General features: G+C 30.8%; 1 protein-coding gene across 1 annotated transcript in view; it reads right to left on the minus strand.

Moving 5' to 3' along the window:
* LOC145666671 (ras-specific guanine nucleotide-releasing factor 1-like) overlaps positions 1-25,685 on the minus strand; it is a 997,934-nt gene that overhangs the window by 109,816 nt on the left and 862,433 nt on the right. The window contains exons 11-14 of the mRNA XM_081734144.1: positions 23,324-23,430; positions 15,645-15,859; positions 10,870-11,019; positions 9,513-9,715 (exon numbers count right to left, since the gene is read on the minus strand). Coding sequence (XP_081590270.1) covers positions 9,513-9,715; positions 10,870-11,019; positions 15,645-15,859; positions 23,324-23,430 — 675 coding nt within the window. The remainder of the gene's footprint in view (positions 1-9,512; positions 9,716-10,869; positions 11,020-15,644; positions 15,860-23,323; positions 23,431-25,685) is intronic.

The raw sequence follows: 25,685 nt of genomic DNA on the forward strand, positions 1-25,685 counted from the left end.
TATTGTTTATGAAATATTCATTATATAACAAGATATTGTCTTCGTGTCATAATAAATGAAAGTTTGGCTTGCACTTCGTTGAAGGGTACTTTTATCCGATTAGAAATTCGAACTATAAGCTAATTATATTAAGTGAAATATCTCCAAACCCCGTCGCTAATTGCATCGCTGCGTAAGATCAACCTTAAAATAGGATAAATTAATTCGTATTATCCAGTTAACAATTGTATTACCACTTCATATCCAATTTCTTTCTTATTATCTACTAGCTCGTAGTATCCATATTCTAGCAGGTACATGAAGATTCGATTATCAAAGATAGTGATAATGAAAAGAATTGCGAAGCTTGGAGAAGAAAAGTAATAGATAAGTGATGTTAAAAATAGCTTGAAAACTTACATTTCTTTTAGAAACCGTAAAATTTAACTCTTAACCAAATTATAATACACATATATATATATAAATAAAACCTATCCCAGAGTTTGGAGCTCTTAAAAGTAGTTCTAAGTAGCAGTATTACCCCCCCCCCCTTCCCCCAAGAAGTCCGTCCTGGATCCGCCCCTGCCTTCCATAATGAAGATGCTCGAGACAGCTGATACTTTGTCATGTAACTGTGTTACAAGCAACAATAAAAGGAAGTCCCTATAGTACTGTATGTATTTATCCGCAGTTACAGTATAAACAAATATAATGTTGACAGATTGTTGTGACGTCATGCAGCAGAGGAGAGATGTGGGAGTGAAGAAGAGAAACCCACGGGCACGATATTGTCTACTACAAACTCACATGGTTTGGGACTTAACTACGAACCCCTCACACTAGAGTTGAAAGGTCTGGCACTGAGCCACCGTATATCCTAGTTGAGTCCCAGGCTCATCAGTTTCGCCCTGCCCTTACGCAGGTCACCGTTGTTCATTTTAGTGGTCACCTAACACAGGTTGGTTGGTGTTTTTTTTAGCTGGCGTTTTTACAGTATATGCTCGCATGCTATGTTTACACCAAGAATAGTTATGCCATCCTTAAGTGAATTTACACCCAGGAATGCAATTCCTCCCAAAAGAAATAGTTCATAAGGTACTGGGGTGGATTTCTTGATGAAAGAACTATACAATTCATGAATTCATACATAGGCTTCTGAATTGGAACGTTACCAAATTGGAAGAATAAGATTTTAAAGAATGAAGAAAAAATGCAAAAAGAATAATTGAAAACAGGAAGTGCTGTGAGGGTATAGAGAAAACTTGTGAAGAAGAAATAATAGAAAAGCGCAACATAAAGGTAAGAGGTTAGATTAAATGGTAAAAAATTGAAAATCAGGATATAAATGATAGCAAGGATAAAAAGGACTCGAGGATCGGAGAAAGAAAATTGTAAAGGAAAGACTGTAAAGAAAAGATAGATGACAAGAATTATGAAAATACATTATAAATAATAAGAACGATCGTGTGAATAAAGGGAAATTTATATGAATCGTGATATCGAGGACCATTGTACAGCTGAAGAAAGATTCGTAATTTATATTGATGGTAATTGTCTATCATTAAATGCAGTAGAATAAAAATATGTGGCGTAGGACTAATATACATAAACCCTTAATATCATACCACAAAGGAAAGATTAAATTATAAAGAACTAAATTCAGCACTGTTTAAGGAAGGAGGATATTAAGGGAAAAAGGGAGAAATGTGATATTAAATGAAAGGGTTGTTGGGTTAAATGAAAAAAAAATAAATAAAATTATGAAATGAAAGCAAGGATGAAAAGGATTGTGAAACTAAAAGAGAAAGGTGTAAAGATATGATAGACAAGAAAAATTGTGAAAGAAAAATAACTAAGAACGATCAGGTGAATTTCAGAAGAAATTTTAGATTGAGGAACATTGTACGGTGAAACAAAAATTCGAAACGTGCACTGATCGTGATTATTTATTATTACATTAAATAAATGATATCTAATGCCTAAGACTAATAACCGAAAGTACTAAACAATACATCAAAAACGAAAAACTAAATTTTAAAGCTCTAGATTCTTTATTATATGGAGTAAAATTCTAAAGTGAATGAGGTGCAAGAAAATGCAAAATAATAATCAATAAAAGATACAAAGTGCCAAGTTTATTTGCATTATATGCTTTAACAGAAAGTATAGCTTAAGTAAAGTCTTAACAAAAAGTAGGGAGTGGAAAAGACTACCAAAAGTAACCGATCTTAGGTGCCCGTATTAAAGTAAATAATTAACTAAAACTGACGTTTCCACAGGAATATATATATATATATTTGATATTGCAATTGATCATACCACACCAGGAAAGTAACTATTTTATTTGCTTGGAGTTCAAAATCCCTTGTCAGCAACGAGGTTATATGGAATATGAACCTAAAGTTTAATGGGTTCCGAACCATACACAATTTTATCCAGGGGTAAAAATGGATCTGAAAAGGTAGGGGGACGGTAGATAGCTGCATGATGTCACGCCGTCCCCCCAGCCTATCTTTGCCCATTGTAATATTTTATGAACTGGGGGACGCCTTACATATTTTTGCAGGTTTGGAGACGGCGTACCCCCGCGTTCTCTCGCATTTTTACCCGTGATCCTACTGAGAATCGCAAAGATCTGCTAAATCGTAAAATGTGAATACGAACCGAAATTAACAATGATTATGCATTGGTAATGAACTAACGTGATAAGGCAATATACCTAAAAAAAAAAAAATGATTCAAAAATTAAAATAATTTTTTAAAGTGAATTTTCAGGATTACGCAAGTGTAATTGGAAGGCTAGTTCGACAGGAATTTGTCTTTCTCCAATACTGTTGAAGCTTAAGTAATTAAGAAGAAATAATTATCATCATCATAGGTATTCTGCCTTTATTGGCAGGTCACTTGCCGCAGCTGAGAAGCTTCCATGCTCCACGGTCCTCCGCTAACCTTTTCGTCTTCGCGTATGATCTTTCTGTTTTAATATCATCCATTAATTGTAGTCCCCTTCGCCCCCTCCCTCTCTTTCCCGCCACCATACCCTCTAGGACGTCCCTCATGATACAATCTCTTCTTAGTACAAAGAAATAATTAAAGGAGATCTAAATAATGATGATAGGTTTCAGTAGGAGGTAGAAGGATTAAATGTATTAGTTTTACACACGATATGGCTTTTTCTTTTAAGGAATAGTGTAAAAGATATGAGATGAAAGTAAAAATTAAACGGATGAAAATAATAATGATCGGAATGAAAGTAAGAGAACTACGTATAGAAGTTTGAGGAAAGAAAGTAGAACGGGTAGTAATTTTGAGACCTAGATAATTATAATATAGCTAAAAAATGAAAACAAATACCAAAATAACTAAAGAGGCCTTAAGGATAAAGAAAAGCATTTTTTGTTTGTAGTTAAATAATAAGTTAAGGAAGAAAACATATAAAATACTTTGTGTGAAGTTAGATGTGCCCACAAGATGGATAATGATGGATATTGCATTTTTTGAAACTTAGAAAAATGGAAGAGAGCAGTGGCGAAAAAATAGAAAGCATTAAAGCAAAATGATTTGTATAAGAAGTTACAATTTATACAAGAAAACATGCTTTAAGCAATATCATACTTACGTCCAGGATATTATTGAACCTTAAAACCACTATTATGGGAATGTAAAAAGGAAGTTATCTGGCACATTATTATTAGCTTATAACAAAACTGGTATTATTATGCCTCTATATTTATCCAGCGACATAATTTCAAAAACATTACTCTCTCCTTCATATGTCACAGTAAACTTGAAAAAAACTTATGGCACGAACTCTCATATATAACAAGTCAATGTTAAGTGCACAGAATTTATAATATCTTCATAAGAACACAAATGTTAATTAATCACTGTCTAGGAAGAATTCACATAGCCTAATTTGTTCCCAACAAGAACACAAACAATATTATAAATTAAAAGACAAATAACCATGATCATTCGCTGTCCTGTAGGCACTCACAGAATATAAATCAAATCAGTGTGGTACTTCACATTTCGCCAAGTCCAGTTGCTCCTGTTAGAATACCTTTGACTATTTACATTCTCAGAAACCAAAGTGTAATATACACCATAGTAAGTTAAATTCATGAGTGAAACTGTTCGTGACACTATCTCATTCTTTCTCTAAATACCTTTAATACTAAAAGGTGATTAATAGCTAACCTTGAATATAATAATGTGTACCTGATACAAGCGTTCCTGGCATAAGTGTGTTTTTTCAATGCACATCGTGACAGATGAAGGGAATAGTAGAGTTCTTATTAAATCACTGGATAAATATACGGTATAATATTAAAAGTTTTATTAAGTCAGTATTATTGGTGTTAGCTTAAACTAGTACTGCTTTTTATCAAAGGGAGACACATCATCAAAAGATTTCAAGAGTGAATCATGGATCATGAGGAAAGAAGCATTCTTCTGTGAAGTATTGTTTCGCACTGGCCAGAAAAGTGGTTAATTACGAAAGAATGATAAACAACGACTGGAAATGTTCTAAATTTGCTGAAGATTAGGAAAAAATAAGGTGCATTGGAAAAAAATTAGGAAATATTTGCAAAAGAGAAACAATAATAAGGATAATTGAAAAGTTAAGAAAAAAATCAAGAGCTGGTTAAACCTTCTCTGAGAGGAAATGGTCTTAATAGGAATGTGATAGAAGATAGGTATGGTGAAACGTAAAATAGGCAGAGGGAGAGTACTTAATTAATGAAGTTATTATACAATGTAAAAGAGGAAGAGTGTGTATAAAACTGTAAGTATTTATAGGAGACATTATATAACTCAAAGAAAAAAGAAGACGACGGACTAATTGAAATTACAATGGAAGTATTGTAAAAGAGGAAAAAGGAGGTAGAAGACTATAAGAACAATATTAAAGACAGAAATTATTATGTTATGATTACATTACGTGTGCTACGAGTATATTAATAGTTACGTAATACTGTACTGATAAGTAACGTACTGATAACCAATGTGTTGATAAGACATGTATTGATATAAATGCAATTAAGATAATAATTGCATGCACGTAATTATTAATAGCATTCCTGTAATACTAATAAATTTACAAGAAAAGGGCACTACCATAAAAATAAATTATTTTACCAAGAAAGATATTATTAGATAGATGGTAAAGAAAGACATAACACATGTATGAATAGAAATGAAATAAAATATTCCAGTTTTACTTCCCACGATTATGCTATGTAGGCTAAAAGAGACGGCGATAATGAGAACGAATGAAATTTTAGAATAAAGGAAGTAACAGGAAATGGGGCGCAAGCTGAGATCAAATCAGAAACCCCACACACCAGAGGTAAAAGTTCTAACCATAAGCCACCGTGGCTTTAAATATGTGAACAGAGAGATAGATTCAATGTATTTGTCAAGAGTACTAAAATCATTGAAAGAACTTCCATGATGGTCAAATTTCTTCGAAAAGAGTAAATTGAAATATATTGATAAATACTCGGAAATGAGAAATACGAAGATAATAATTTACAGTTCGGTATATTTCTTGTGCCTTTTTTCAAATCGAAATATAATCGCAGGCAGTCAATCAATTACAATGTGCTTAATGATATAATACAATTAATAATATAATTAAGGGCAAAATCCATTTATGAAAAAAAAAAAAAACAGAATTCTAGCTTATTGAATTAATTTTTATGTAGCCTCATGTTGAATACGTATATAATAGTAAATAAATAATCAACTCTGATGAAGACACTAGAGAGGATCACGCGAAATATTTCCGTGTATGGGATATGGATAGCCACCCTTAATGTCACTGTTACCCGTTAAATGTTAATGGATTGGCACCATTAGTGAACTAGGGCAAGATAATCGCTCTAGCCATCTATTGCAAGGAACAATAAAAAAAATCACATCCGCTCAAAAGTTATCTTGAGAAGTAACGGACGGATGGACAAACGCACGTAATAACAACAGAATCTTATAAATCTTAGTGCGTGATTCTAATAATAGTAATGAAATGCGCAAATATATAATGAACTGAGTAGTAATACAATGTGTGAAATTCTGGAAACAATAATATGGAGGATATTGAGATATTAATTGAAAGTAGTTGGTACCAGACACATTCCTCATAGTACTTTCATTTTCCTTAAATTGAAAAATATTATAGACCAGTCTTTTGTTTTTATCATCTTCAGGCAGAAATGAATTTTAAAGTGTCAAAAGATGAGTCACGGTGTTCACTAACTTCACAATAAATTTAAAATTTGAGATCTGACTATGAGATTTTTCATAATCATCTACAAACTTGCAGTTTTGTTCTAATGCACATAATTTACTTCTTACTTTCATTTTAAAATTACTTATAATTTGCTACACTCCCTAACACATATACTTTACTTTTTATTTTGACTTTGAAATCACTTGTAATTTGACACATTCTTTATCTTTATCACATACAATTTTCTTCTAAATTCCATTTCAAAATAATTTGTAATTGACTACACTCTTAAAAGCTTAAGTGATGTATAATATTTACAATTTCATTAAATATTCATAGTAAGTTATAAATGCTAAAGCATTCCAATTGAATCAGTAGTCTTGAAAAGGTCATGAGTCAGAAAAGTAAATTTATATAAAAATCGAACAAAAATCTGTTTAATTTTTCAAGCTCCTGCTCAACATGAAATGATCGATTTTGTTTGAAAAAGCAGAGCTTTCGTGTCATTGTACCAAATGAACAACTTGTTTAGAGTAATTGGTAACAACAAAAAGTGTACTTAATATTTCTAAACTCGCTATTTCTTGACTGATCACCTTTCCAAAACGACTGATTCCAGTAAAAGCCACGATTATTGCACTAAAACATAAAAAAGCCAATACGATAATAAAAAAGTAATTGTTATTAAAAAGAACAAAACTTAAAAAAAAATCGTATTGAATGAAATCAAGTAAATTGAAAAGAAATCAAATAAACAAAGAAATAAAAGAAACTTACCAAACATTTTTGTAAATATCACACATGTCAGAATGAAGGAAAACTTGAAATTATGATCCTACAAACATTTAATTAAATTAATTAAATATAGACACTTATAAAGAAAGTAAATAATAACTATCAATTAAAAGAACATAAGAGACAAATAGTAACAAAAATTTATTGACAACATGCATTTACTATCAAAAATAACAGTAATTCAACATAAAAACAGAAATACATTAAAGAAAATGGTTTGACCTCTATAGTCACATTTATCTTTATCACATACAAATGCTGTTAAAAAGTTCTTGTGTGATGAACTTATGGATGATTACAATTATGTGTGTGTAATAATTGAATTTTTATTTATTGTTCATTCAGGTTTCATTTGATTTTAAATTATGGAATCTTGAAAAAAAAAAAAAAAAAAAAAAAAAAGATTTATGAGAAAGTTGTGAAGTACATAATAATATCTCTCTTAAATTATATGATTTTCAAATTTCCAAAAGATATTTACATTGAAATCGATCTTGTACTTGAAAGGTCATTAGAAAGTACTTGAAGAAAGCAAAATTGAAATAAATCTTCTTATGTACCCGATATAGAAATTTTCTTTCTCTTGTAAACTAAACCATGACAATTAATTTGAAAACATTTCAGATTTTAAGTGGATCAACTTGCTATTCAAAAGAAGCACGAACAGTATTATGCAATTGTGCTCAAATATTGAAAATTGTTAAATACTGTGTGTTATGATATCGATAGGAGTGACTGTAGCCAATTAAAGGATTACTTCAAGTCTCTTTTTACCTGTTGTGTCCACGTTATGTTTCTTTTTCAACATTTCTTCAATAAAGCATGCAGTTAGAAGAAAGTAACTTATGAAGGAATGTATTCATTACTCCCCTTACGAAAAGCTGTAAATTGCTTTTATTAACAGTATCTTCCATGTACGTCTATCGTTAAAATGCTTATTAAATAACAGTTAATTAATTGTTAGCGAATTGGAAAATCCCATTGTTGAATAATGATCCATTTGATATCTAGTTTTTCATTGGGTAAATATTTAAATGTTATTCTAGATCTCGTGATTATTTTGGTAACGTAATTACCTGAAAAGAATTAATTTGCTGCAGTGCGTAACTATAGTAGTCAGGAGAATAGTGATTCTAACATTAGGCCAGCTAACAACATCAATAGGATAACATTTTATGAGACTTGGACTCATCTTCGCTCTACTCGATACATTTATTTGCCAACGAATATATCGTTCCTTAAAATCTTTGTGAAAATTCAGGCCTTAATCTTTTTATAACGTAACTATCAAACTGTCTTCATCTAGGATATAGTGTATTTGTGCAGGGTGTAGCTTTAATAACTATATTCCGTACATTATATATCAAGTTACTGTAAGGTTTTCTGCCACATCGTTATGACTCCCGAACAGAAAAATAAAATCTTTGTTGAAATTATTTTTCTTCACAGAATGAAGTCTATGTTTGCTAATTATGCTTGTAAATAATTAAGGAAAGATAATTTTAGCGGTATACTTCAAACGAGGTTACTAAATTCCTCAGTATACAATAATCATAAAAAATGTATATTCATCCCGCCATGCTTATTTCTCAACAACCTTAGTCAATCTCCTAAACTGAATCATCTCAATCAAAGTTAGAAGTCTAAAAAATCATAGATAACATTTCTAAAGGATTTTTCTAATATACGTCTGATTGGTGATAAACCATAAAATTTATATTTTAAATTAATTAAATTAAAATAAAGAAGAAACTAATAATTTTGAAGAATAAAACAAATATGTCATTGTACAACACGAGAGAAAAATCAAATTAATACTTAAATTAATCTAAAGCTAAACGAAACTGAATCAAACACATCTTAATACTAGTAATATTAAGATTGTTAATAACTATAATCATGGTCTAACGACTGAAAATAAATGCCGTATAAACTTAGCCTATTTTAATGAATCAATAAGAAAATATTTCCAAAAAGTCTAACGCACCAAGGATTTGTAAAGTTTGAAGGCTAAATTTAAGAAGATGATGATTTACGTAAGACCTGTCTATATATTTTGAAAACCATAGGAACTTACGGAATGATAAAGGTTTGTATCACAATTTGATAGCCATTTAAAATGTTAATTTATTTTCGAACTAATTATACCCTTGATTATAATAATAATTATTAAGACAAGATCAGTTAGCATTAGTTTTATATATCGAAGAGAAAGAGACTATCCATCTATTTTTGTCAGACTCGAAGTGGAGAGTATAGTAAAAACTAATTTTAATATAACGTTGTGTAGACATAAGAATGATGAATTTCTGCAAAATGGAGGTGAAATTTCCATAACAAGCTGTAGACCTCAAACTCATAATCGTGAAGTGTATCAAGAAAATCACACAATTCTTTAAATTGGGATAACACCCAAAATATCGTAGTGTTTAATGAAGAAACTTAAAACATTAACAACTAGAACAGGAACTAGTTAATAATCAAAAACATGCTTTCCACGTACATTACTGACCCTGTTCCTACGCCTTGAGCATCTAGTGGCTCAGCGTTATAAAAAACTTTCTTTAAAGCTTCAAGTACAGTGACTCCATCTGTGAAGACACGATATGTGAGTAGAAACGTATTCAAAAAATCTATGGACAAGAAGCGAAGATCAGTCAGTCGTTCCAGCAAACGTTCTGGAGTGGCATATCGGATTTGGGGAACCTGGAGGAAAAAGAAATATTATCAGTTACATAATAAAACTGGAAAAGATAATAATCTTATTACACTTCATTGTTTAAATGTACAACTCTAGCTCATAATATTTGCTTTGTAGTTCCAAATTTCCAATTTATTTGCTTAATAATTAATAAAATAGAATTAAATATATGGAAACATCTCTGAGTTAACCACAATTTGTTCCATAAAAAATAATATATGTTTATATCTTTGATTCATCAAACAATGCGTGTTTAAACCAAATAAGTTCTAATGACGAGGCGTGCCTCTTTGGGTCTTCTAATCCCAGAACTCAAGTACTGATTGTACCCATTGAATTTCGAGCTTTTGACTTTTATAGGATGTCTAGATTCTAGCGAATACCTCAAAATCTATCTACTACTGAAAACATCTGTGTTGGTGATTTCCACTTGAGAATATTTTTTTAAGTATAATACAGAGGAGTAATTACGTAGGAATTCATTAAAACAGAATAATAATTTTCTAGCACAGATTTAACAAAGAACACAAGATGCATCCTTCAAAACTTTATTCTCCTAACTCTGTACTGGATACTTGTTTGTAAATAACATTGTGATTTATTAAATTGAGTTGCACTGAATGTCATTATTTATGAGTGAACGTTCAACCGTAAGCTGGTGTACCATCTAACACAAAGAAGAGCAATATTGAAATTATATTGAAAAGGGTTCATTTCATTGTGTTACTAAGGTGTACTTTGGATTAAGCAAGAATTGAAGTAATAAAGATTATTAACTGTACAGGTTTTATGATATTTAAAAAAGTTAAACTTGTGAAAAATTAAAAGTAGGATTTTTACTACTCTATAGTTAGAAAACCACAGTTTGAACAAGTAATTCCAAAGAAACCACTACACGAGAAAAAAATAATTCTCTATTGAGAAAACTAAACAAACCGTCTACTTATTAGTACTTTTATTTTGATTTTATATTGTGACAATGTGTCTTGCTTTTGTATTCAACTTAGGTAATTTCAATCATTGTTGGCTATCTTATTATATATAGTTTTACAACTCTATTTCAAGAAAAAAAAAATACACAAAATATTTATTGCTAACTCTTGTACTGTACCAATATAAATTTAAACGAATTCATAGTTTATAATATGAAGAGCCTTACCTTACATGAATTTAGCGTTCTACTAAATCTAATATCCACATCATCTTTAAAAAGTCTAGGGTCATTCCTGATTGATTGGGGCATTGTAACTGAAGATGTGTCCGACATCGAACTATGTAAAAGATCATTGAAGTGTACATTATCCATACACTGAAAAGGAAAAGACAAAACCTAGATCAAATTAAAAGAATATCTATGAAATTGCATAACAATTTACTATCACATTAATGAATGAAGTTTTAAGTCACCTTTCTAGATTTATTTAATTACTGTATCCTTTATATATATATATATATGTTTTAAATACTATCAAAGTTCAGGATTGTATACGGATATTATTTCTAAGAAAAATAAAACAAAAAAAATTGTTGTAAAAGTAACAATACTATAAATATAAATGAAGTAATTGCAAGGGTAATATAACACAAGAAAATAAATAAGTAAAACAGTAAACTACTACATTTTTTTAGCATGATAATAGATAGTAATTAAGTTGAGAAATTTACATACAAAATTTAATAACAGGTTATTATGCGAACAATATTTCTAAAGTACAAATAATAGAAAAAAGGAAGGAAAGGATAAGAAAGAAGAACGATTAAAATAACATTATAAATGTACATGAAGTAATTATAAGAGTTAAATTACGAAAAAAATAAATAAAATACTTAACATTATTTTCTACCATAATGATGCACTGAAATCTAATCTGGTACACTTACACAGAAAACTTATTAATAATATTATACAAATAACACTTCTAAAGTGCCAATAATAAAAAAAAAGAAAAGAAAAGAAAAAGAACGAAGGGAAAAAGGAAAACTGTAAAAAAAAAAAAATAATAATAATAATACAAATGTACATGAAATATCATAAGGGGTAACTGTTGGATGTTGATGTTGAGAGCAGAAAGAGTTATGGTTTTGTGCACATGTTCTCATCAAAAAAAAAAAAAAAAAAAAAAAAAAAAGTTGAGAAAGAATATAGAAATAGTGATTATCTTCTGAAAGAAAGTTGGTTATTAAAAGATTATGTATGTATGGTTTGTGAAGTAAACAAATAGCAAACAACAGTAGCTCGCTCATTAAATATAGTTAGTAAGTAATAAAGCGAGTGTTATAATAAGGTAAAGGAACATTTAACAGTAACATAACAAAAGGAGATAAATAAATAAAATGCTCAAATTCTGCACTACTTTTCTTCAACGTGATGGAGTTTGGAAGTTAAGCTGGAATACTTATATAGGTGGAAAATTTAATAACAGGATATTATGTAAATATTATTTCTAAGCAACAATAATAAAAAGAAAGAAAGAAAGAAAAGGAAGAAAAACTACAAAAATAATAATATTATAAATGAAAATGAAGTAACACTAAAAGTAAAATTTCAAAAGAAAATGAATAAAAAGAACACTTAATTGCTACATCGTTTTTTAGCTTAAAGGTAGATTGAAATTCAATCTGGGATATTTACATAGAAAATTTAATAACAAGATGAAACAATTCACGCTATGCGCCTTTAACAATATTAAGTATTTTATTCTATTAGTTAATTTACAAGCGGAAAAGATATGCTGAAATATGTTAACTTACTGAAATTTCAAGAAATGTTTGCATTATTTTAGAATATGAAATAAGGTAATAAGAATAATATACTCCAAAGATCCAACTACTTCTGTAGTGTCTAATAAAATCATTTTTAAAAATATAATATTAATTGACATCAAAAAGTGTGTTAAAAAGCAGACAATAATAATAATAATAAAGCGCTCAAAAGCAGAAAATAATAAAAATGAAGTGCTTAAAAGCAGAAAATAATTCATTATTATTATCTATAAAATTTTTTGAAGTCTGGACCAAATAAATTAATGCCTCGTAAAATTATCATTGAAACTAATTTGATATTAGGAATTAATTTATTTGGTTTGGCACAGACTTCAATTTTTTTTAAAATAGATAATAGTAACGAATTATTTCTGCTTTCAAACGCTTTAGGCCCTATTATTATATTCTGCTTTTAGCACTTTTGCTGAAGTCGGTTAATATAGTTTATTTTAACATTTTTTTTTTTTTTTTTTTGTTTCTGAGAGTGATTATTTCTGTTTTAAGTTTGTCTAATTTTTCCACTTCTTCATTACCCCAATCACGGGCGGCGATTAGTGGGTGAACTGCCCCCATCGCACTTTTTTGATGTGACCCCTTAATGTACATAGCTTTATTTGGAAATGTAAAGTTTTTGTACGTGATCTGATTCATAGGAAAAATGGTGCCGTATAATATTTGCCATTGGGTAAGTAAGAATTAGTTATTTGTCTTCCCGTGGAGTTAAGAAAGCTACAGGAATTGCGTTTTGATTGCAGATTCAAAGCAATTAATATTGCAATTGCGTATTTCTTTAAATGTCATAGCATATGCTTCTAGTATTTACTGTCTTTCATTTTCTAAGAGTAATAACATAAATTTAATGGCATGTGTGGAATTAAAAACATAAGTTGTTCATTAATCCCCAGTTTCAATATACTTTTGCAAAACAAGTCTCATTATTCATTACTATGATTAATATTATCCTTTCTATTTATATGTTTTGCAAATTTTCTATTAAATAATCTGTTCACACAATTTTTAAGACAGAATTTTAAGATGTTAATGAGCAAGGAATTACACCTTCGTTGTTTAAGAGAACAAAAGCTAATACCTACTTAAATTCTTCTTGTCAATTTACTTAATAAAATATGAAATACGATATACGGTATTTTAACTGAAAAAGATAGAATCCTGTTAGTTATACGTACTTTCGTCAAACAAAGTGTTAGAAACAACCAGGAAAACTACCTTTGATATACAAATATTCAGAGCATGTCTTGCCCCACTTTTAAACGTCAAATCGCCGCCACTGACCCTAGTAGTTTAGTTAGATACCTAAACTAGAGATAGGGCACTAACTTTCTATAAACTAGGGTCAGCCTACGAAACATGCTTAGTCAAAAATTATATTTGATTTAATCGGTCTATGCGTTACGCAATTATACGTGAACAGAATAACTATATTGATTCTATTATCTGTTCACGAGTTTCATGGTCGAACTTCAAAGTCCTAATAAAATTTGTTGGAATCTGCTTAAAGTATACTCTTTGCAACTAAAAAAAGAATGATCAAAATTGATACATTTCGTTGAATTTATTCGTGATTATGCACACAATGAAGTCGGTCAATTATGATTTTAACACTGTCAGTCATTGAAAAGTCTTATGGTCTGGCTCCGAAGACTATTGTTAGATCCTTATGAAGTTAACATGAGACCACAAGAAAAAATTTTAAAACAAAAAGAGAATAATCAAAATTGGAGCACGTTTATCAACGTTATGAGTGATCATACACATACACACACAATGAATACTGTCAGACATTGAAGAGTTTCATGGTCAGCTCCGAAGGCTATTCTTAGATTATTATGAAGTTTACATGACCACAAGTAAAAAATACTCTTTCAAAGAAATATGAATAGTCAAAATCCATGAACCTATGACAAAGTTATGCGTAAACATACGCATTTTAAAGTAGGTTAATTACATTGAGATGTTTTATAGTTTACTTCCAATTATCATTATATTCTAAAGAAATTTATGACGGATCATCGGGAAAGTATGCTCTTTCAAAAACAAATTAAAAATATTAAAATATCTTTTCCTTATAAAGTATATATTTGTTGGAAATTCTGTTATATATTACTAAAAATTCATAAATATATATATGAAATAAATACAGAACTATAATAACAAGAAAAAGATTTACGTAGATAGATATAGAGGAATTTAGTAAAGAAGAAATGTAATGGGTACAAAATTATGTTTCACATCAGACAAGGTTTTTCATACAGCTTGGCATCAGCTTGATAACTTAGTTCAAACTGAAAGCTTGGTTCATCTTGGGCAAGTTTTAGTTTTATTCAAGTTCTGTTTCGGAAAAGTTTTCTTTCTTTTTCAAACAGTCGATATAAAGGTACAGTATTTAATATATGGGAGGTTCTGAATTCCCAAAATGTAAATGTGTTATTTGCTTGTACAAGTTTTGTAGATTCCATTTAAAAAAATGTAGGGAAGAGGGGAAAATATTAATTTCGTTTTTGTTTTAAGCTGTTGATCAAGAGATTGTATGAGGTGTTTGTGCTTCGGAAAATAAAAAGCTGTAATTTATTTCCTGAATCCAAAGTTGAAAAACAGAAGGCAAAATGGACCGGCACGTCAACAGTAAACGCAGAAAGATTTGCCATGAAAACTGTATACAAAAATAATAATCAATATTTTTTTTTATAAAAAAAGAAACTTTTTAGTAAGTCCCATTTGCTGAGTCACAATGCAATAAGTAATATGAAAGAAACAAAATGGAGACTCAGTGGCTCAACGGCAGTGGACTTTTCTTGGTTACGAAAGAACCCAGGTTCGATTCTAATTATTTAAGTTTGTAGTTAGCAACATAGCTTCCTTATATTTTTCTAAGGTTCTTCCGAAGCAAGAACCACATTTTTATTCGTAAAAGTTCTTTCTTCATTTCTTGCATTTCTTATCAGTCTCTGTAATTCGGAACGAGTAATCGAGGGATGATAAAGAAATCACTTCATGCATTGATATAAAGGGAGAGACGTTATAGAAATGAAAAAGGGAGAGACGTTAATTTCAGTACCACATCATGAATGTAAGGATTTAGAGCGGAACGTTAAAAAATAGAGAATAAGTAATAAAAAATAATAAAATTAAATAAAACAGCAACAAACTTACTTGACTGATGTCACTAATCCAAGCTGCTTTTTCTTGCATTGTTGGTGCTACAAGATGGACTGTGAGGGGAGGCCCTGATTTCACATCCACAATGATTTTGAAATCCAAGTTACGTAGTTCTGCTCGTGCGTGGGAACTTCCACCGCTAGACGTTGCTGTGCTGCTCGTTTCGCTAATTCCACTAGACTGACTTGACATCGAACATACCGAGGATTCTAGGAAGAAAGAGAGAGATTTTATTTAACAAGAATACAATCTCTTAGTAATATCTTCTCCTTCTCAATCAAATTGCTTGGTTTAACGACTCATTTCATTGTGTTGTAATTATTCGCCATGGTTGTATAATATTTCCACATATAGACAGCTACTACATAGAGGACAAGTGGACTTGTGCCTCCGAGGAAATCATCACTATAAACTCAACGTCGAGGAAAATTATCCCTGAACTTCAAATGCTTAAAGCTATTTCAAGCGAAAAAGAATACGTTATAAATACTGGTCATGTCAAACACAAACTAAACACACTTTTATCATATTTTTATCATGATATCCATACTGGTCATGACATGTTAAAGTCTTCATTAACAACTTGTGAAATACATATAATATAATTTCAACAAATATGTATAGATTTTACCATAACAATAGGATAAGCAATAATGTTAATATTAGTAGAAATTTAGACAGCTCAGTGTTTATAATTCCGAATGTTGGATTAAAGAAGGGAGCTTATGGAATGAATAATATGATCACCTGTCCTCAACCTCATCTTGCCATATGGGGAATTCTGAAGTCTCAGGTAAATGTTGTAAAAGAAAAAAATGAGGATCCAGATGATCTCCGGAAAAGGATAAAAATTGCAATAAATACTCGGAATTCTCAGATTAATTCAAAGAAACATGGTAAAACATTTTACAAATTGTGTTGAGAATGGTGGTAGAGATGTAAAACACGTTTTGAATTATATGTTGATTTTCTTAAGAGTTTCAGACTTCATATGCATCCCGTGCACTCTGTTTATTGTGAGTAGCAAACTCCTATCAAATTTTCTTGTTGAATGTGCTGAATGTATTTATTCTAAGCCTTTGGCTAAAATAGTTCATAAAGAAAATTAGTCAATACACATAAGCGATTCTACGTTACACAACATCTGCACAGTGTTATTCTGCGCTATTATGTAGGACAAAATCTTCGCACTGAAGGAAAGTGCCCTCTGAACTTTACTCTTTCAAAGTAATCAAGCTTCTATAAAATTTGGGCCCGAATTTTTTAGGATGATTTCTTATAGAGGTGGTACTTATAAGAGTGACAGCGCTACACCACTGTTATGGTATCACCTATGAAGATATTAAATGAACTGACAGGATGCATATCTATTACTGAAATATCAATCTTGAACTCCACTTAAACACCTATATTATTAATTTATTAGTAGACTTTCGATAACTACAATGTTATCATCCGTACATGATAATTAAGGAATATATACATTGATTCGTGGACACATATAGTGGTAAATTTTTCAGTCCTTAGAAAAAAAAAGAAAAAAAGGACACTATCAAACTGCATTGTCACAAAATTCAACTGAAGTTATTACTCCAGTAATTCACTTGAAGAGTTGATGAAATTCCATGTCACACAATCATTTCCTTTTTTTTTTTTTTTTTTTTTTTTTTATGTCTTTGGTTAAACAATTTGTGGCTCACTACTTCAATTCTGCTCCCATAACCTAAAAAGCTTACCTGGTCTCAAATGATCGAAATAATATAATATGAGATATTATTCACTGTTGTAAAACCTTTAAACTCTAATGTAAGTTATCCAATGGTATTTGAACACGCGTTTGCATCCATTTTTTTACGCAGAAATAAGGCCATAAATCACACTGGTGAATTTAACCCTTATCCGGGCAAGCTATTTTTGTAACGTAGACTGCAACTGGGGCCTTACCAACTCTATTAGCCTTACCAACTCGATATGTTCATAACTTTAACTTCGACTAAAGATAGAAGAATTCAGAATTTTATGGCATCGAAATATTTATGGTTATTAAGAAATCCGAAGAAAAATATGAAGCTACTGGGCCTGGGAGGCCCCGGTTGCCCGGATAAGGGTTAAAGTAGCTTCTACGAATAAAATACACATTTATGAAAGAAGAAACAAAATTTTCATTTAGATCACAGGGAGTAGAGATACTATTTTAAATTCAACAGTGTGATTTATAATTTCATTTCTACGATAAAAACAAAAAAGAAAAAGAAAAAGATGCGAAAACGTTTTCTAATACCATCAGATAACGGACACTAAAGTTTAATGATTTCAAAATAAGTAGTATCTCATATTTTATTTCGATAATTTGATCCCAGGTAAACTTTCTAGATTATGGGCGCAGAATTAAAATTGTGAACTATGAATTATTTAACTAAAGACATAAAAAGGAGGAAATAATTATATGACGTGGAATTTCCCATAAACTCTTCAAGTGATTTAATGGAGTAATAATTTGAGTTGTGTTTAGCTATTAACGAAGTTTGATAGTGTTTCTTTCTAAGGACTGAAAAAATTTGCCATTATGTGAATCCTCGAATCAATGTAAATATTCCTTAATTATCACACGCCGATAATGATGACAGGTAGCTATCGAAACACATACGAATAAATTAAATAATACAGGCGCTTGAGTGGAGCTTAATGTTTGTATTTCACCCATGAAGATATTCATCCATTAATCAACAATAGATAGGCACGGTTATCATAGTGCCTACTTAATGTGTATCATCGTTTCCTCTAAGCGGTATTGCATCGAGTTTGTTACATAAAGTAATGAAAATGCAATAATAATAATAAGAAGAAGAAAGTTTAGCAGAATGCGATTCATCTAAGATCATAGTTCATTAGTGAACTAATCTTGTGTTAAAACGAAGTATATAATTTTTTCTTCAAGACAGAACGATTTTCTTTCCATTTCACATATAAAGTTTAGTGATAAATACTCTTGAACACCCGACGTGTTTTTCATTATTGTACTTGTTTGTGATATATTAAAATCTATTATTTCATATGTACACAGAACCATATGTATAAAACATATTGTTATACAAATTTAAATTTGTTGAGCAGTTTACTACAAGAAATAACTTTAAAAAAATAAATCAAAAAAAGAAGCTGATATGAGTTGTATATATTGTTCAGTGTGTTTTCTGTCTTCTCAGATCGTGAACGTGTGCTTCTACATCATACATAGGCTAGTTGAAGATGACTGGTCTATAGTATTAAATTAAGAGGAATATGACTTTATAATAGCATCCTAATTCTAATCATATGTCATAAATGTAGCTAAATTTTAGCTCTTTAGGACAACTGGCTCATCACATCATCCACCAGTTGCGAAACAGTAATTACGCGTTTGACTTTTAAGCCTCATTTCTCCTTAAGAATTCGAACGGTACACTATTCTCTCTATTCATTTGAGGATGTCTTTAGTCTTCTATTCACTTCGCCATTGGCAAAGATTTAGCGTTGAAATATTTCTGATCTCTTTTCTTTCAATATTGCTGAAGTCAATGTCCTATCGTCATTGTAAATAATATTGTCCATATAAGGTATTATTAGACATATCAAGAAGAGTTATTAAGACATAGAGAATTCTGTTTATATTGGTCACTATCAGTTTCACTGAAAAGTAGCTACCTCAGACAGACGGCTAACTTAAAGAAAACGAGTGAATTTAGAAACAAAAGAATAAAAATTATTTGTAATGCACTTACTGATTATTATGCAGAATATGTAGTCAGTTTATAGTACTATTTTGTACTTAATAATGAAAACCAATTCTTCAATTTAAAAATATTACACATATAAAATACTTATCTCATTTTACTCTTTATATGATATAATTTAAATTTTGTAAATTCATTATACTAATTACAAAAAGCTATTGTATATTAGTTATAATTATGTAATCTCTTTTGACTACGTAAATTCAGTTAAATGAAACATTCGGAATATTCATTCCATTCCACCCTTACCTACTTCTCTAAGTGGTGGAATACCGAATTTGACATTAACAAACATTCGTTGTGGATTAACAAACATCCTGCAGTCACGTTGCTAATGAAGGTTGGTCTGCAATCAGCGGGATAAGACAAGACTTAGTATCGTTATTTCTTACATTTTGTAACATAAATCTATTCACATTTTTTTCGTAAACTGGTGCACCGAAGGAAAATACGATTTCGAATACATGTAATAAATTAAAAAAAAAAAAAAATCGATGGCTCAATAAATCCGTCTGAATTGGAATATTGTCTTAAAATTGTAGAATATGTAAGAGAGTAAGTTTTCCTTACAGATTATTTTTGATTTTAAAATCTAAATGTTAACATTATATTATTTCATTATATACACTACTTTGACATAGTTAAATAAACTCTTGCAGGGCAACATGATTTATGCAAATGCCGAAAGAATGGTAACAGTCAATGAGTCTGACGTAGGTGGTATTGTCAGTACGCAGTACAACAAATGACACCATGGTGCGTGAATGTGAGTGTGAGAGACTAAATTGGAAATTGCGAGTGTAGTAGCAGTCAGTGCGTTATCAGTGTTGTGTTGCGTGTAACACTTGCAACTATTTAAAATATTATAGTGTAGTCAGGCCCGTATTTATATATTGTGCGCCTCTGTGCTCTAACTAATTTGTCCACCCCCTTCCGCACCAGTATCACTGATAAGAAACATAATTGTTTACATTATTCACCATTTGTAATTGTTTAATAGCATCCATATTAGTAATACAATAAGCTGTTTGTGTGTCTGTCTGTAACGCTATTCAACTCGAGAACTATAATAGATAGAAACATGGAATTTTAAAGTTTTAAAGCTCTCAAAGAAATTATCCAAATGACCTGTTCCAGGTCCCTAGGTCACACCTGAGCTAAGATATGAAGGAGCAAAATCCCAATAAGAATAACATGGGAACATTTTAAAAATAATGGAAAACGACCAATATTAGAGTTGAATTCATAGTTTTTGGGGTGGCTGAGATGAATAGTGACAGTTTTAATCTAATTCAACTTCAAGGTCATATTCCACTCCCCAGCGAGAGAGCGAGATTTTAAAAGTAATCGAAAACGACAGATATTAGTGATGAATTCACAGTTTACGAGGTATTAGTTTTCATGATATTCAAGTTCATCCTCACTTCTTGGAAGGAGGTAGCAGAGGATGACTTCTTAAAAATAATCAGATAAGCTAGCTAAGTAGTAACTACTGTAATTAGAGCGAATTAAACACATTAACATATTTTCTCACGCTTGCGCAGAACTCTGCGTGTTGCTAGTTGTAAATATGACTTTATTGTGAATCTTTAAAGAAAATTCCAAAATTCCTAAATTCTGCCGCCCTGTACTCGAGCACAGAATAGTAGTTTACTTAGCTAAATACGGGCCTGAGTGTAGTTCAAATAAGGAGGAAAGGTATGCGTAAACTGAAGATCAAGTCGACGGGAGCAACGCAACGCCTAAAATTGTGGACACAATAAGTGAAGGATTCAGTCATCCAACTCTTCCCGGTTGACAGATCAGTATGAACTCACTGCACCATATCCTAGTGCAAGGGTATAACGATAAGTAATAAATTCCACACAGAGAAATTCCTTGGAGAGAGGAAAAGGGGTTTAAATTTATGGTTAGGTACAAAAAATATGCAAAAATTGACTTTCTCAAAACGAAAAATTATTGTATACTAAGATAGAGTTGTTACCTCGTTATTTATCCTCCCTCCCCTCCCAATAATATATTTCTTCAATAAAAAGACATAACAAGTACAATCAAAGTTTTTATAGCGCAAATAAAAGAAGAGTGAAAGAGACTGAAATAGAACAAGAAATGTCAAATTTATGACACTTTATCATACTTGCGGCACCTCAAAGCGAGGTCCGAGTATGCTAAAAAAAATGTCTTTTTCACATCAGAAGTCAAGTTTTCTGCATTATTAAAAAAATGGAGTGTTTTCGTTCCACCTTAGTAGTCGTTCTTTCAGTAACGTTTTTTTTTTTTTTTTTTTTTTTAAATAGACATATCAATGCTGAGAAATACATGGATTCATTGCAAAATGGATTGCTAACCTTCTTTGAAACAGGTCAATTGTCGCAGAAAGCAACAAAATTCATGGATGGCGGGGTATCATGTCATACAGCAGAGTTGATCACTTACTTACGGAGTAAAAATGAGGTTCCAACTCTGTTGCAGCCTGACAATGCCTGAGCTTTAATCTTATAGAAAATATTTGATATCTCCTAAACTAAAATTGCACAAACGGCCACATAGGCCCGCATACATGCAACAGTCACTTCAGACACTCTACCGCGAATGGTACTACCAGGCATAAGATGACATCGATGATATAATGATAAAGCATGTAAGGTTGAAGCTTTGCTAGAGGCGGATCTAAGTTTTTTGATTGACAAAAATAATTTAAGCTATAATTTAGAATATATATTTTTGAAAGTTTACAGTAAACTTATGATATACCTATCACAGTCTGGGGTCTGGTTGGCTCCTCCAGGTTTTACCTCCTAGATCTGCCTCTAAGCTTTGCATGGCAATACCAAAGGAGACCTCCACGAAATATAATTGTGGCATCAGAAATGGCTCCTTCTGTGTACTGATAAATAGCAATGGCTACAGACTGCCTTCTTGGGCATCCAGTGACGTAACTAAAAGGCCCACAGGACCTGTAATACGTTGACAGGAAGAGGTAGACGGTAAAAATGTGGCCCATTTAATTGTCGAAGATTAATTTCATGATATTACTATGTTAAAATTCACTTTTCCAGGTTTAATATTATTTCACACTTTTTCCTCAATATTGTTATTTAGTCTTACAGAATTGACTATAAGATTTCAATATAATCAGGTCAATACCTAAAAAGCCATTCAATTTACCGTGAATACTCTGTATAGAGATTGGAATAGCAAACAGAATGGACCTGAGAATATTCAACAATTTTCAGCTACGAGTGAATTACATTTTTCTTTCTTGTTTGGTATGTAATAAGAACAAAGTCAATTTATTTATTTATTATTTTATTTTTAGTTTATCGTCTCACACTTATGGCCTCTAGGCTAAAGGAAACGTGTAGTTAATGAAAGCTAATGATCATGAAATTAAATTGTGCTCTCCTACTAGGAATATAACCCGGATCATGTGCAACAAAGGCGCACGTGTTAGGCACTAGACCAGCGGGGAGGGCTATGGGAACAAAATCTAGCTGGGAATAAATAATAATAATAATAATAATAATAATAATAATAATAATAATAATAATAATAATAATAATAATAATAATAATAATAATAATAATAATAATAATAATTATAATAATAATAATAATAATGCCTTTTTTGTATAATATGAGTATGTAGTGACTGACTAGATGGAATATCTCAAGTCAAAAAAAGTTTTCTATTGCTGTAAAATTTTATGTCTTCATGAACAAGGGAAGATACATTTTCGCGGGAGGGCTCATACATCTTTAGTTACGCTACTGCTGGTGTCTATTTATTTATGTGAAGGTAATGTATTACCATATGATGATTATGTTAATTAATTGAACTACTAATAAGTATGAATCACAACATCCTTAATTTAGCTTTTGTTTATCATCTATAACATACCATCATCATCATTCAAGACATGCTCATTGGGATCTTCGATAAGAATGGCATCAGCTAGCGGTATCTTCCCAATGTCAGGGACTAAATGAAGTTTCCCTCCTGAAGTTCTGTTAACAAAGAAAAGAAAGAAATTAATTCCATACATTTATTTTTATTATTAAATACAAAATATATATATATATAAAGGTAAAGAAATAAAATACTATTATCCACATCAAATATGTGTACAGTAAATTTATATTCGTATTCATATTTATTTGGCTGTTCATAGCTTACAATACGAGGATATTCCCTAGTTAACATTTACAGTTGTCATATATGGATACATTCTCTATATGTTATCAGTAAGGTAAGTTTCAACAAAGTAATAGCTTTTTTTCTACTAATAAATTGTAACAAAGTATTTCTGAATATCCGTTTTTCGTTAATGTTCTTATGCTTTGTCGGTAATTTGTTATACAATTTTATACAATTCATATAAACAGTTTTGCTAACATTTGCATAGTTCTGCTGAATGATATACATATTACAATTCTGCCTAGTATTGTATGAGTGAATCGTAATTGCTAATGTAAACAGATCCTTGTGTTCGATTACCTATATAATTGTGCGATATATATATATATATATATATCCAGAGGTAAAAGTGCGGGGGAACGCGGGGCACGTCGTTCCCCCACTTCCAGAAAATATCTGTGGCGTACCCCCGCTTTCTAAAAAAATTACAATGGGTAAAGATAGGCACGGAGGACGGCTTGACGTCATATATATAAACAAACTAGGTAATTACAATAATTTATATTTTTTAGAAACATTTTACATGAGGATCGTTTAGGCATATTAAACATTATTCTAATATTTTTTTTCTGTATTCGGAATGTACCAGCACTTATTCTTAAATTCCCCCAAAACATAAAACCATAGTTTATTATTGAAAAAACTTTACTATAGTGTAACGACATGACATCTTCCTTGCACAAACCGCTTTGCAGTCTACGGAATGCAAAGGACAGTGAACTCAGTTTAGTATTAATGTATTCAACATGAGTATTCAATGTGAAATCTTCATTAACATATATCTCTAGAAATTTAACAGATTTTGATTGACATAATTCTGCTGAGTCTATAGTTATTGATATAAGTTCATTTCTTAGGTCCGGGAATCGAAATTTGAAAATTCTAGTTTTTCCTAAATCAATAGTTAGTTTATTTATGTTTAGCCAACTAATAATTTTCGTTAACGTCTTTGTACTGAGCCTTCCTGCTTTGTCTACTGAGTGTCCACTGACAAGAACATTTATATCGTCAGCATATAATATTGATTTGACATAGCCTATATATAACAAACAATAGTTTAGATTCTTTATCCACAACATATTTGACATAATTGTAGAAAGGATTTATATTATAATTTCTTTTTTGGAGGAGAAAACAAACTCATTTCAGAATTATTTTCGAAATTATTCTAATTAAGTAAGATTTGTACAAAAGTACAAATTAAAAGTTTAACAATACCAATTTGGAAATAGTTTTATTCCTTCAGATAGAATGAGAAAAATAAACACACTGCTGAACAAGACTGCACTTCTTTAATATAAAAACACATTTACACGTGACGTTTAGATCTTCTAGCCAAGATCCTCATCAGACGTACACTCCGTGTACGTCCGGAGTGTACGTCTGATGAGGATCTTGGCTAGAAGATCTAAACGTCACGTGTAAATGTGTTTTTATATTAAAGAAGTGTAGTCTTGTTCAGCAGTGTGTTTATTTTTCTGATTTTATGTGCAAGACGTATGACTATGATTGTGTGTCAGATAGAATGAGAATGAAAAAAATAATTTTATGTTTACGACACTGCCCCCTACCTTAAAGCCTGTATTCAGGTATTGTGCGCCCCTGTGTTCTAAGTAATTTGCCCACCTCCACCCTCACAACAAGTTATGATTTTATAGGCATGCCCGTTCAAGTCGAGTGTCTTGTAACGAATAATCATAAACATGCTGCTCAAGAAATGCTGCTCAAATTTGCTGAGTGAGCAGAATAGGAATATAAAAGCTAGTGGATTGACTGCTTTTATTCTAGCCTGCAAGCCGGCATGTTAACCTGACATGTTTGAACAATTGTCATAAGTTTGACCCTTGCAATCAGATATGTATCCAAGTTTATTTCAAAGTCATCAATGTTGTTTCTGCTAGGCTTTCACCTGTATGCCCAGAAGCTTAAAGTCTTTTAAGTGTTTCTCCTGTCTCATTTATATAACAAACAATGAAGGCTAGTTGGTTATTATGAGTAATGTCTGGAGATCAGTCTAATATTATTGCATAATATTTACCCAACTGGACTTCTTCAACAATCTTAG

The sequence above is a fragment of the Thermobia domestica genome, chromosome 12 (assembly GCF_964235325.1).
Source record: "Thermobia domestica chromosome 12, izTheDome1.hap1.1, whole genome shotgun sequence".
Classification (NCBI taxonomy): domain Eukaryota; kingdom Metazoa; phylum Arthropoda; class Insecta; order Zygentoma; family Lepismatidae; genus Thermobia; species Thermobia domestica.